General features: G+C 32.8%; 1 protein-coding gene across 3 annotated transcripts in view; it reads left to right on the forward strand.

Moving 5' to 3' along the window:
- LOC111044482 overlaps nt 1-13,551 on the forward strand; it is a 114,800-nt gene that overhangs the window by 49,332 nt on the left and 51,917 nt on the right. For all 3 annotated transcript variants that reach the window (XM_039442276.1, XM_039442277.1, XM_039442278.1), the window contains exon 14: nt 600-701. In XM_039442276.1, the coding sequence (XP_039298210.1) occupies nt 600-701 (102 nt within the window). The remainder of the gene's footprint in view (nt 1-599; nt 702-13,551) is intronic.

The raw sequence follows: 13,551 nt of genomic DNA on the forward strand, positions 1-13,551 counted from the left end.
ATCGTATGTACTATTAATGAAGTTTGAACATTAATTCTGAAAAATCTAGAAGGAAAAATGAAATTTGGGCTTCCAGGTGCACGAGATTGATATTTTTAGAATCTATGTTCAAAATTAGGAGATCTAAATCATTCCCGTTTTTCCGGTATGCAATCCACAAGTTGACATGTTTTGATGCGAACAAACGAACAAACGAACAAACGAACACACGAACAAACACAACCCTACTCTCTCTTATTATATAGATTAATTTTATCAAGTATTTGAATGAGTAATTATGTTTATTTTAATATATTTTCAATGATATGTCATATTATAAAGAGTTTGTAATATGTTTTGAATATTCTAATTGGCAATTAATAGATAAATAAATATAACTTTCCTTTTATTTCTGGTTATATTGATTGTCAACATATATATTGATATTACTTACATATTAAGTTATTGTCAACCAATTTTTCTTTTACCTATTACAATTACTCATTTTTACAATTTCTTATTACTTAAACTTATCTATATTACTTTCATCTCTAATTATTGCCTACAGATTTATTGTGAACCAATTTAAATCGTTTTTCAATCCGTGTTATTTTCTACAGGCTGATGAATTCATATGTAAGAGCTGTAAAGTGGTTATACAAAATCAATCTTTCCCAATTGGTGATGTCGAGAGAATATTCTGGACTTACAACACGAAACAGGTCAGTGCATGATATCATAATACATTCATATAATTAACACGGCTTAATTGGGATAGCTGGATCCCTTTAACAATGACCACTAATTCACATGACATTTGCACCTGTAAAACAATCCATCAAACAGTCTCTAGTCAATAATTAATCGTCACATGAGATGATGATAATTCCTGCGCAACATCATTACTTGTTAATGAGGGACTTGTGAGAGTTGTATTACATTCAAGCACCTAGGTGGCTAACTAGCTAAAGTAGATTGGTGGTAAACTGGCTATCCTAGACCATACAGGGAATTAATTAGTGTTCATTCATTAAGAAGCTTGCAAATCATATGAAGCCCTTGAGAGAATCAAATATTATTGTAATCAAAGCTTGGTTGTGGAGAATAATTATTCAAGGGTTTAATAGGAGCATGAGACTTGATACTCAACTAAGTAAACAGTTATTTATTTTAAATGATATTTTTCCTATGTACGATTCTTGGATTAATTAGTGTTAATTTAATTGGATATGAAACTTTCACACCATTTAAAGCCCTTGAGAGAATCAAATAGAACAATCAAATCTTGTGGAATATAATCGACCGAACGAAGTGAGGTTTAAGATTCAAGTCAATGGTTTGGCATTTCTCTTAATGTTTAAGGCCCGGTTGCACAACAGCCGGTTAAATTTTAACCGTGATTAATTTTATGAGAACCAATCAGAGAAGGCGTTTTTGAAAAGACGGCTTCTCTGATTGGTTCTCGTGGAATTAATCACGGTTAAAATTTAACCGGCTGTTGTGCAACCGGCACTAGATGTTTATATGTTTATATATTTATATGTTGCGCATTTACGGCAAAACGCGGTAATAGATTTCCATGAAATTTGACAGGTATGTTCCTTTTTTAATTAAATATACTAGGTTTTTGGAAATTTTGCATTTCAAGGATAATATAAAAGGAAAAAGGAGCCTCCTTCATACGCCAATATTAGAGTAAAAATCAGACTATATAATTATTCATTAATCAGCTGACAAGTGATTACACTGATGTGTGGAGAAGCCAGTCTATTACTGTATTTGTATAAGGTCTATAGTTTCAAAGACATTGAAGAGTTATGCATCTTTAAGCTGGGTTTACATCAAAGTTATTAACAAAATGGTTATAACTTAATCCTTACAGATTCTATTAGATTGAACGGAATTTGAAAAACACATATGTTCATCATGTGTATGATAAATAATGTTCAATCTAATGTAATCTAAAAGGATTGAGTTATGAACATTTTTTAAATAAATTTGGTCTAATCGCAGCTTTAAGGTCTTTGGTTTCAATATTTTGTTTTGCAGTCATTGTTATGCGTGCCCATCAGTATCAATATTCTCACATTCGAAAAATTTTTCACATTCTAATTTAACAGGTGATTAAAAATAAACAAAAAATGAACTAAATAATGCTAGAGAAATTATATTATTTTTGATTCTAAAAAATTAATTTTCATCAGATAGAAAGATCATCACGGAACTGGATGAATTATATCATATGGAATACAAATTCAAACGTGAACTGAGTTTGTTAACATTTAAAACAGTTGACATATGGTACTTGTGGATGAGAATACTGCGTGAGGTCTACTGTTCACAGAACTAATAGTTATTCAAGGTTTTATTCAGAGCATGACACTTGATACTCAACTAAGTGAACATTTTAATTAAACATCATAGATCTTTGAAAAAATGGTCAAAAATTAAAATCGCTCAACTCTCAGGAATGAAAGTACTTAACGAGAGGAACAATAAGATGTCATCACATTCACGAAATTCCCTCCTATTCTTGAGTTATAAGCATTTGAAGATGAGTGATTTTTCTGATCTGAGAATGGAGGTAAGATTTCATGTTTCAGTGGATAACTCACCCTGTATTGTAGCATGCTATATAGTAAGGTACACGTTATAATGGCAGTGGAGAAATATAGAACAGCATTGCCGATTCTCTGCCTTGCCACTGCCATCTATAGAAGATAGCTGGTACCGATATATCTAACTAAATATTAACTTTTCATTCTCGTTTGAAAAATCTGGTGTGGTACACTCCCACAACTTTCCTTGCTCATTGATCTATAAGCCTCATTAACGAGGATAATTTAGGGAATAACATTATGCCGATTGGCGGCTAAATAATTGAAACTACGATTATACTATTGTGATTGTGTTCAGCGTACATTTTCCTTTTTTTAATTATTTAATTTGAGGATTTTTTAAAAGTTGTCAAAACAACCGTTCTACAAATAAAATATTGACATGTGTTCTTTTGAATAAACTGCTCTACCTACCTACCTCACGCACGAAAAGGAGGTTACAATAGTTATTTGTGCAACTAGTGCGCAAAGTGACAGTTTGCTGCACCGAAAGAAATAACGTTTACGCCCGAGCCGTAGGCGAGGGCGGAATGGTTTCTTGAGTGCAGCAGAGGAACTTTGCGCACGTATTTCACATTAAGTTTTTCCTACAGTTACCATTGAATATGAAAAGTGGGTAATTATGGGTAAAATTGCCTGAAATGCATCAAATGTTTTTCTGTGTAATTTTATTATTGATAAAAACCTTAATCCTAAAATCCTAAAGTCCTCGTTGTCCTTGGTTATAATATATAATGAATAATAATTAGCGCGTTGTGCTTGGTTGCACCTCTGCTCACTATAGCAGCCACAGCAGTCACTGTTACCAACTTCATTTTGATTTTGCTGCACTGTTGCTCCATATAACCTACTAAGTATTTTGCGTTGCCATGTTGCAAATCTGGAGTGCAGAATAGTATATTTCGCACCTAGGGCCGAAAATGAGACTTTTCTGGCTCGAAATTGGTTTTCAAGTCCGAGGCCGTAGGCCGAGGACTAGAAAAGATTGAGAGCCGGAAAAACATTTTTGCCCATGGTGAGAACGTTATTTTTCGCCACACAGAAAAATAAACAATATATATATGAAAATAATTTATTGTCTATTATAAGCACTTCCGAAAGCAAAAGTGGAAGGTCATAGCTCTAGCAAATCTGAGGTAATCTGAATATCAGGAAATTGTCCAAGTATTTTTATTTTTTATTCTGATTTGTCTAAATAACCTAAAAGATTATGTTCAATTATGTAAGAGGTTGGGTTTAAACTTTTTATTCTTCCAAATGACAATAAGATGATATTGTTATAAATGTTTCAATTATTGAATGATAAACACAAATAATGAAAAGTTTTTGATCAGCTGTTTTAGCGCACTTGAAATTTGGCCAATCTGAATGTCAATGGAAGTTTAGGTTAGAAGTTCTATCCTACTCTGAAAATCGAATTATTTGAATAGTTTATAATAATATATATCTTATCTGTATTTTATTCATCCAAATAGAATGATAGTATATTATTGCAGAATACTTTATTGAATTCTAGAAGCATAAAATGATTCCGTTTATCCACTATGTTCCGTGATAAACACAGTACTAGGAGGTTTGAGGTTAGATTCTATTATACTCTGAAAATTGAATTTGAATAGTTTATAATATCTCATTTGTATTTCATTCATCCAAATAAAATGATAGTATCTTATTGCAAAATACTTTATTCAATTCTAGAAGCAATTATTCCGTTTCATAAACTATTTTGTAAACACGTTCACATCAAATCAGAATCAGCTGACTTCAAGGTTATTTTACAGCCCTAGGGCCGTAAAAATTTTACCGGCCTGGCCAGAAAACAATCACTTTCAGCCTCCATATGACGCACGTAAACCAGCTCATTACATCCAAGTGGGGCGAAAAAATTTTTCCCGCACTAGAGCGGAAAAGTGATTCTTTGCGTTCTGTAATCAGTGCAGCAATGGCCACTTTTCAACGTAACTGTAGGAAAAGTAAATTTCTCAAGGAGGAGTCTCATGCCAGTTAATAGAGCTGATATATAACTATACAGAGTATGAATTTGAAAAAAAATCGGTCAAGTCATTTTTGAGAAAATCGTGATAGAAATTTAACAAAATTCATTCTTCTCAGGAATATTACAGAGCTCCTGCAATTTTCCCAGAAATGAGACTCATGTCAGTTGATAGGGCATATAAATAGCTATCTAGGGTATAAATTTGAAGAAAATCATTAGAGCCGTTTTCGAGAAAACCGTGAAAAATATGGTTTTTTAGCCTATCCTCCATTTTGAATTGAATTTTATTGAAATTCTTACTGTCGGATCCTCATGGTATGAGGACCTTAATTTTAAAATTTCAAGTCAATCGGTTAATTAGGAATGGAGTTATCGTGTTCACAGACATACACACACACACATACACACACACACACACACACACACACACACACCACACACACACACACACACACACCACACACACACACACACACACACACACCACACACACACCACCACACACACACACACACACACACACACACACAACACACACACACACACACACACACACACACACCACACACACACACACACACCACACACACACCACACACACACACACACAACACACACACACACACACACACACACACACACACCACACACACACACCACACACCACACACACACACACCACACACACACACACACACACATACATACACACAGACCAACACCCAACATTAATGTTTTTAGACTCGGGGGACCTTGAAAAGTAAATAGAAAACATGAAATTGGGGTACTTTAAATTTTTTTGGAAAGCAATAATTTCCTTACCTATGGTAATAGGGCAAGGAAAGTAATAATTATTCAATTATATTTTATTTGTCAAGAAAATTAAGAATTACGAATTACAGTGACTGACAGTGACAGATAACGCCAAGAAACTGGGAAACCTCTAAATAAGAGAAATTCTTGGTTTCCTTTTGTCAGAGAATAAAGCTAGAGTGAATGTTATTATTCTTTAATGCAGAATTCCAAGATTTATAACTCTGAAAAAGATTACCTGAAGAGTTATAACATTTCCTATAGTGAGGTCCACGTTATAATGGCAGTATTTTATTAACAATGGTGTTACTATCCTTGTCTATCATTCGACGAAGCAGATTGCGCTATCCTTTTTTAGCTCCGCAACGTTATGCCGGTTAGTTTTTTGACAAAGTACAAATACAATCAATCAACAGAATATTTAATCTCAATTATGAAAATTCATGATTATTTAATCAATGAAAAACATAGGGTAAAAGAAAGGAGACGGGCCGCCAAAAGCAATGGATGAACAGGTAGAAGTTCTAGTGACCCTTCAGTGGTCGCCTATTCTTAATGAGTTTCGACATTTTCTTGGTCTATTGTTAAGGATTCCACTCAGAGGAATAAATTGGTGGACCAGGCTGATTACTTAAAGGCATTTTCAGCTGTAAACCAGTGGGAGCCTACATTGATTGGATAAACACACATATTTCTATCGATTAAAAGTACAAATTTAGTCAAGCTAGGAACGTATTATTTTTCATTTTTTTATAAAGATTTTTTAAGAAGACTTGTGCCACGAACACACGCTGTACGCTTTCCATAAGCTGATGCTATAATTATCATACTATACATTATATTGAATTATTTGATAATATTATACTCATATGAATAAATAATATAATACGCATATCATCAGCTGATGAATAGCGCATGTGGTGTGTAACCACGAATTGTATGTAACTCAAGTCAGTCTGTATACAACTTGTGAGCAAGTTGAGTTTCATCAAATGAACCATTAGGAATAAGTGAATAACAAGTACTTGAACACTGATCAAGATTCAATAATAAAGTGAGAATACAAGTAACAGGTAAGGTGGAAAGTAATAGAAGAGTCCCTACCAGCTAAAACTGCCTTTAAGAAAGCAGACGGGGCCACTCCGGCCACTAATGAGGGTTGAGAGGACAATAGAGTGTGATAGTCGAGAGTTGCAGGATGAACCTTTTTGGAACAATAGCCTAGTGTACAGGTAGCGCGGCCCCATCTCCTTTCTTTAACCCAAAATATATTTTCCTAAAGAATATAATATAGGCCTAATTCTTCATTTTAACAAGAATGAATTGAACAGTTAATATTACATCTGATATCCTCCATAGAAGACAGTGGCAAGGCAGAGAATCGGCAACGCCGATCTTTCTCTACTGCCACAGTGGTGAACCTCACCATAGAGAGAAAAAATTAAAAATTGTGAGACCGTTTCTACCTACGCGAAAACCGTTTCCACGTTCACTCTACGCGGGAGAATAACTCCTCTTCATAACTTGATGCTTTAAATTCTGATTTGGTGCTCTAATGGAACCATTACTGTTGGGAATTATTCAAGCTCCCATCGCCAACAACCTCTTGTTTCTCATCTGACAGATCAGACAGAGACATTACTGGCCTTGCAAATTACATTGAATAATACACGTCTGGCAAGTTACGTGTCGCCAGATATGCATGAGGATTGTCATTCATGATCATTCATGATCACAATTCGAATTTCAACATTCAATGACAGTGTGAAGTTGGAAAAGCATTTTCCAGAAGTATATCGAAAATTTACAGTTCTGGATGCGGAATCAATATAGTTCATGATGAGTGGAATTGGAAGAATGCTCTTTTGAACTCTACTGAAAATTCGAAGATTGGGTAAATTGAAAACCTTTTTTCAGAAGTACATACAAAATTTAAAGTTCTGGATGCAGAATCAATATATGAGTAACAATAGTTCTTTGAAAATAGTAAAAATTAATGGAATAGGAAAAATGCTCTTCTGAATTCAACTAAAAATTCGAAAGCATTTTCCAGATTTACATCGAAAATTAACAGTTCTGGATGAAGAATCAATAGTTCTACGGTTCCTGATGAGTTATAACGATGGATCCATGAGCATAGTCGAAATAAGTGGCATTGAAAAAAATGCTCTCCCAAGTTCACCATAGAAAAAAGATAGCATAATGCTACATTTTCTCTATAATTCTACTGAAAAAATGTATCTTCGTCAGAAGAACACGAAAAATGCTTATAGAACCTTGATTATAAGAGTTCTAGGAAGAGGAGATCAAAATCATTGAGTTCTAATCTATAAATTGAATACGAAATGTTTCATGGCCATTTGAAACTCAGAAATCGGGATAATACACGTTTTCAAATAAATATTTGAGAGATGGAGACCACAGATCTGAGCGGAGGAGATCAATCTGAATGCACAACTGATGAGTTAAAATCGATAAATCCCATACAAAATGTTTATGGCTATATAGTGAGGTCCGCGTTATAACGGCAGTGGAGAAAGATAGGAGAACAACGTTGCCGATCCTCTGACTTGTCAATGCCTTCTATGGAGGGTAACTGATACTGGTTTATTGATGTAATATCAACTGTTCAATCTCGTTTAAAATAATCAATTATATATTATCAAGCAAGAATAGTTATTTGTATATCCAGAGTGAAAAGTACGACTTTTTCTCCCTGAGGGAAAAGTTTGAAGCCCGAGGCGAAGCCGAGGGCAACAATTTTCCTGAGGGAGAAAAAGTATTTTTCACTCGTGATGTACACAACATTTTTCCTCCATCTACATTTTTTATAGAACTGCAAATAAAATCATTTTAATAACTTACGTATTGGTGACAATGTTTCCTAACAACATAACCTAAAATCTAAAACCTAAACAGCGGCCGTCTGATTGGCACTGCCGATTGCGCTATCTAGCAAAAGTTGTCACAATTATATCAGCTGGGTGTCTACCAAAAATGGCTGACTCCAGATCACGCGGTTCAGATTTGAATTGCAGATTAAAAATATTTGTTGGCTGGTATTTTGAATAGAATAAGATATTTTAAAAATTGTATAAATTTTTATCGTCTACTAATATTAAGAAGTAATATCATACAAACATATATTTCATGAGTTGATCAAATTTCTGGTTGTGGTATTGAATTCAGTTGACTGACACCTCTTTATGCTTTCTTATCTGAGCTTAGACCTTCTAACCTATTATTTAATGTAAGTTTTTAAAATAGAGATGCTTCCCATGTTATTTAAATGGAGTCACTTTTACTCCCTAGGGAGTTTTTCTGTTTTTTACTACCGAGAGCGAAAAAGTGACACTTTAGTATTATGTTTCAGGGAGTAAAGTAAGTACTTTAGCCAGTAGGTGGAGGAAAATTATATTTTCCTACAGTTACGTTGAAAAGTGGCCATTGTTGCACTGATTACAGAACGAAAAAATTACTTTTCTGCTCTAGTGCGGGAAAAATTTTTTCTGCACTCCAGATTTTCAACATGACAACGCAAAATACTTAGTAGGTTATATGGAGCAACAGTGCAGCAAAATGAAAATGAAGTTGGTAAGAGTGACTGGTGTGGCTGCTATAGTGAGCAGAGGTGCAACGAGCTTAAGTAGATCACTTATAACCAACGACAACATTTTTATTCAATTTCACAATAAATTAAGGTTTTTATCAATAATAAAATTACACAGAAAAACATTTGATGCATTTCAGGCAATTTTACCCATAATTACCCACTTTTCATATTCAATGGTAACTGTAGGAAAAATTTAATGTGCAATACGTGCGCAAAGTTCCTCTGCTGCACTCAAGAAACCATTCCGCCCTCGCCTACGGCTCGGGCGTAAACGTTTCTTTCGGTGCAGCAAACTGTCACTTTGCGCACTAGTTGCACAAATAACTATTTTCAATGATTCCATAAAGAATTTTCATAATCAAGATTAGATATTTTTTCAATTAATTATCATTCTACATTGTTAAAAAACGATCTGTCAGCAGAGAAGAGCGAGAGAGAGATTTTCAAAATGTAAGACAAGGATAGCAATACAATTGCTAATCAATTACTGCTATTATATCTTAGATCGCACTATAGAATTGTGACTTATGTAATCTATAATTTTATAAGGAAGTAATTGAAATTTATGGATTACACGATTGACGCAATATTATTTGTGAACAAACTTACTCTTAATTCTACTTGAGGATCCTGATTTTATTGAGGATGGATATATTCTTATCTTATTAATCAATTGATTCTAATGTAATAAACAAAACAGATTTATGTAATTTGTGATTCAAAGTTTACGCAACAATAAATGTTCTAGCCCAGTGGTCGCCAAACAGTCGATCGCGAGCTAGGGGTAGTTTTTGGTAGCTCACAGAAATGCTCATGCAAAAGAATGTCGTCCAGTTTCAATATAAACACTTTCCCAGTCTGAATAAAATCAATGACAAGAAAAAACCTCCACAGCACCGCAACAATAACCAAGAATACGTTGCAATTCTTCCAGACTTGAGACAACAGTTTGATCAACGATTTCAAGATTTTCAATTCATCAACTCTCTTTTGCAGAGATCAATGCAGAAGATTTTGCAGCTTGTGTTGTAAAAAATTTTGGTGGAGATCAGGCTTCAGTTGAAATGGAATTTGTGGATTTTCAAAATGATCTGTCTCTCAGATCACTTTCTACAACTGGAAATATTTGGCCTCAAGTCTCTAAAGAAAACTATCCAAATATTATTCAAGTTGTATTGAGGTTGAAAGCTATGTTCAGCTCTACTTAAAAAATTCCACTTAAGAAATTCATAAAAAATCGATATTGGAACAGACTGACTGATGAACATTTGGACAACTGCATCAGAATAGTGGCTACAACCTACACTCCAATCATCAAGAAAGTACTTGATGACCAAAAAGAGTTCCACTGCTCTCATTGAAATGTACATTTCAACTTTTTCGCTATGGGATGAGTAGATATCAACACTAGAAATGTATCTTTATAGGCAGTGAAAGTTTCATTTTGCGTACCGTACTTTCTAAAGTCTAATATTTTCTTGTTAGCTCACAAGAAGATTTATAAAATCTATTCTAGCTCATAGGCTCATAAGTTTGGCGGCCATTGTATCTAGCCAATTTGAATGAACTCAAATATTCATAAGGTATTCTACTTCATGCTTGTCTGGTCTTGGAGTGTGTAGAGCCGTCACAGACGATCTGCTTGTGGCCTAAAGACTTCAGACGGTCTTGGTGTTAGGTCTGGTCTTGAAGTGTGTAGGGGGCTTAAAGGACAACCAAACAGAGCTTTTTCCAAGCCAAGTCATTGAATGGCGTTCTTAATTGGCAACACGCGCAGTTCATGGATGAAAGTTTGCTGGTTCGAGACCATTCAAACTCTTTTTCCTCGTTTTCTCCTGAGAATTTGCAACACTGATGAAGCTTATCGAAATAATTTAGACAAAATGATAAATATTTATTCTATTTTTTGATGTTTCCTGAAAATAAGGAGATTGCATTTTCAACCCTGATAAAAGATTATGCACGTAATTTTGACATGATGATACATAACATACACAATGGTTACAGCTGTTATATAGCTATGGTGAATGTGATATTTTCGAGCTCAATATTTAAGTGTTTTTATTCTTTATTTTTTTTTTGAATTTATAGTTTGTTTCATGTTTTTAAGAAACTTTTATTATTAATCCATCCAAATTTAAAATTGTTTGTTTTATTCTAATTTATATTTTAGATTGTGATTTGGTGTAGAAATTTGAATGGACATAACCTATAATATTTGGACAATTTGAAGCTAAATTGGGAATTGAAGAAGTTTTAGGCAATAGCCTGTTTTTTCTTTTCCAATTCTTGCATTTTTGCTGACCAAATAAATAAATAAATAAATAAATAAATAAATAAATAATAATAAATAAATAAATAATAAATAAATAAATAATAAATAATAATAAATAAATAAATAATAAATAAATAAATAAATAAATAATAAATAAATAAATAAATAAAAATAAATAAATAAATAAATAAATAAATAAATAAATAAATAAATAACTAAATAAATAAATAAATAACTACAGTGAGATCCACGTTATATGGCAGTGTTTGATTAGCAATGGTATTGCTATCCTTGTCTATCACTCAACAAAGCGGGTAGGGCTATCTCTTTCTCGCTCTGCTCTGCTGCCAAATCGTATTTTAACAATGTAGAATTAATAATTAATTAACAAAATATTTCATCTTGATTATGAAAATATAATTTCTTGCTTTATAAAATATAATTGATTATTCTAAACTAGAATGAACCGTTAATATTACATCAATAAACCTGTATCAGCTACCGTCTATAGAAGGCATTGACAAGACAGATGATCGGCAACGTGATCATTAGATAAGATAAACGAACGCGCAACTCACTTTTTAAAAAGATTTATTTAACAAATAAAACACGTACATAATGGCAGCATGACTATTGGTAACGGAATGACACGAGAAATAATATTACAGAGGTTTAAATACTAGTAAAAGTGCTTATTCTACAGTTCCTAAATCTATTGTCTTTTATATATATATATATATATATATATATAAGACAATAGATTTAGGAACTGTAGAATAAGCACTTTTTGCTATATATATATATATATATATATATAACTCCTCCCCCCTTAAGATGAAGGTGTCCTCACCTTCATAAGGGTAGCTGGGGTGTAAGAAATATTTTAGAATTTTCTAAGTGAAATTGAACAGTATCTAATTTCTTGTCTGGAATCACAAGTTTGTTATTGAATACATGAGAATGAAAAACAACATATAATATAATAAGTATTAAGCACGCCATTAATATATAAACTACATATTCTGATAAGTTGCTACTAACTATAAAATCTTCAAAAATCAGTAATGGCTCTAAATAAGTATTTGCTTTATGTATTTCGTCAAAAGTAAAATTAGTGATTATTTTATTTTTATAAATCGGTACTTCAGTAGGATATAGAACATTACTTTCCCAAAATGTATACGGTTTACTAAAATTTAATAATGCTTCATCTTTTTCAAGGGCTATTAGTTGTGTAGATTTTGGATATGTTACAATATTTCTTGAGCCGTGAACAATTGAACTCTTGCTGATGTTAAACATTAAATATTGGTTTATAATCGGAATATATTTAATAAAAGAACTATACCCTTTGATAACTAAAGTCCTCCAGCTATTCAACGTCTTATCACTAACTAATTCTTCTACACACTTGTTATCAACTTGTGTGGCATTTCTACAATAATAATTATTATTCAATAACTGGCAATCGCCTTCATACAATTCATGACCTTCAATAACTAATGATGGATCAACATGTATCGTAATTATTTCATTTGTTCGTTTTTACAGGATGAGACAGCATAAAAAGTGTTTCGTACAAATTAGATTCAAGTGCCAATTCAATAAAATAAGAAATAATATCATTATGAATAGAACAATGAACAACTTCCTAATTCCCATAGCACCTTAGGCTCATCGGATATCAATTGTAATTTAATAGCTCTGATGACACGCGCCATCTCGTCAAAAGTGAGGATGCTTGAATGAATTATGTTAAGTTTACAAAATTCCAAACTAGTTCCTATATCATCTATTCTATTGTGAATTATTGTTAGCGTGTCAAACAAAATATGATGCTGTTCATTCAGTTCTACAGAATCAAATTTACTGTTGACAGAGTTTAAATAATATGTTAAGTTTCAAATTATTAGCGTGGTTTACATCAATTCCATTGTTAAAGCGACTAATTAGATTTTTGTTGATTGAAACTTGATTCTTAAGATCATGTTCTAAACTAATTTCGTTGGAATGCACTTTTGTCAAAATTTCATCATATTTAGCTTTATCATCAGCATCCATATTTCCTGTTAACGAAGAAATAGCGGAACCTAATCCATTTATAAGACCTCTTTTTATTCGAAATTTATTTAACAAAATATGATCGAATTTCATGGTTGAGAAGCCGCAAGACTTTATGTATTATTAAGTAGTGCTTTGATCAATGCAGATGACTCAATTGATTAATTATTCTAAGATTTTCAAGAGGTTTTGTTTT

The sequence above is a fragment of the Nilaparvata lugens genome, chromosome X, assembly GCF_014356525.2.
Source record: "Nilaparvata lugens isolate BPH chromosome X, ASM1435652v1, whole genome shotgun sequence".
In the NCBI taxonomy this organism is placed as follows: domain Eukaryota; kingdom Metazoa; phylum Arthropoda; class Insecta; order Hemiptera; family Delphacidae; genus Nilaparvata; species Nilaparvata lugens.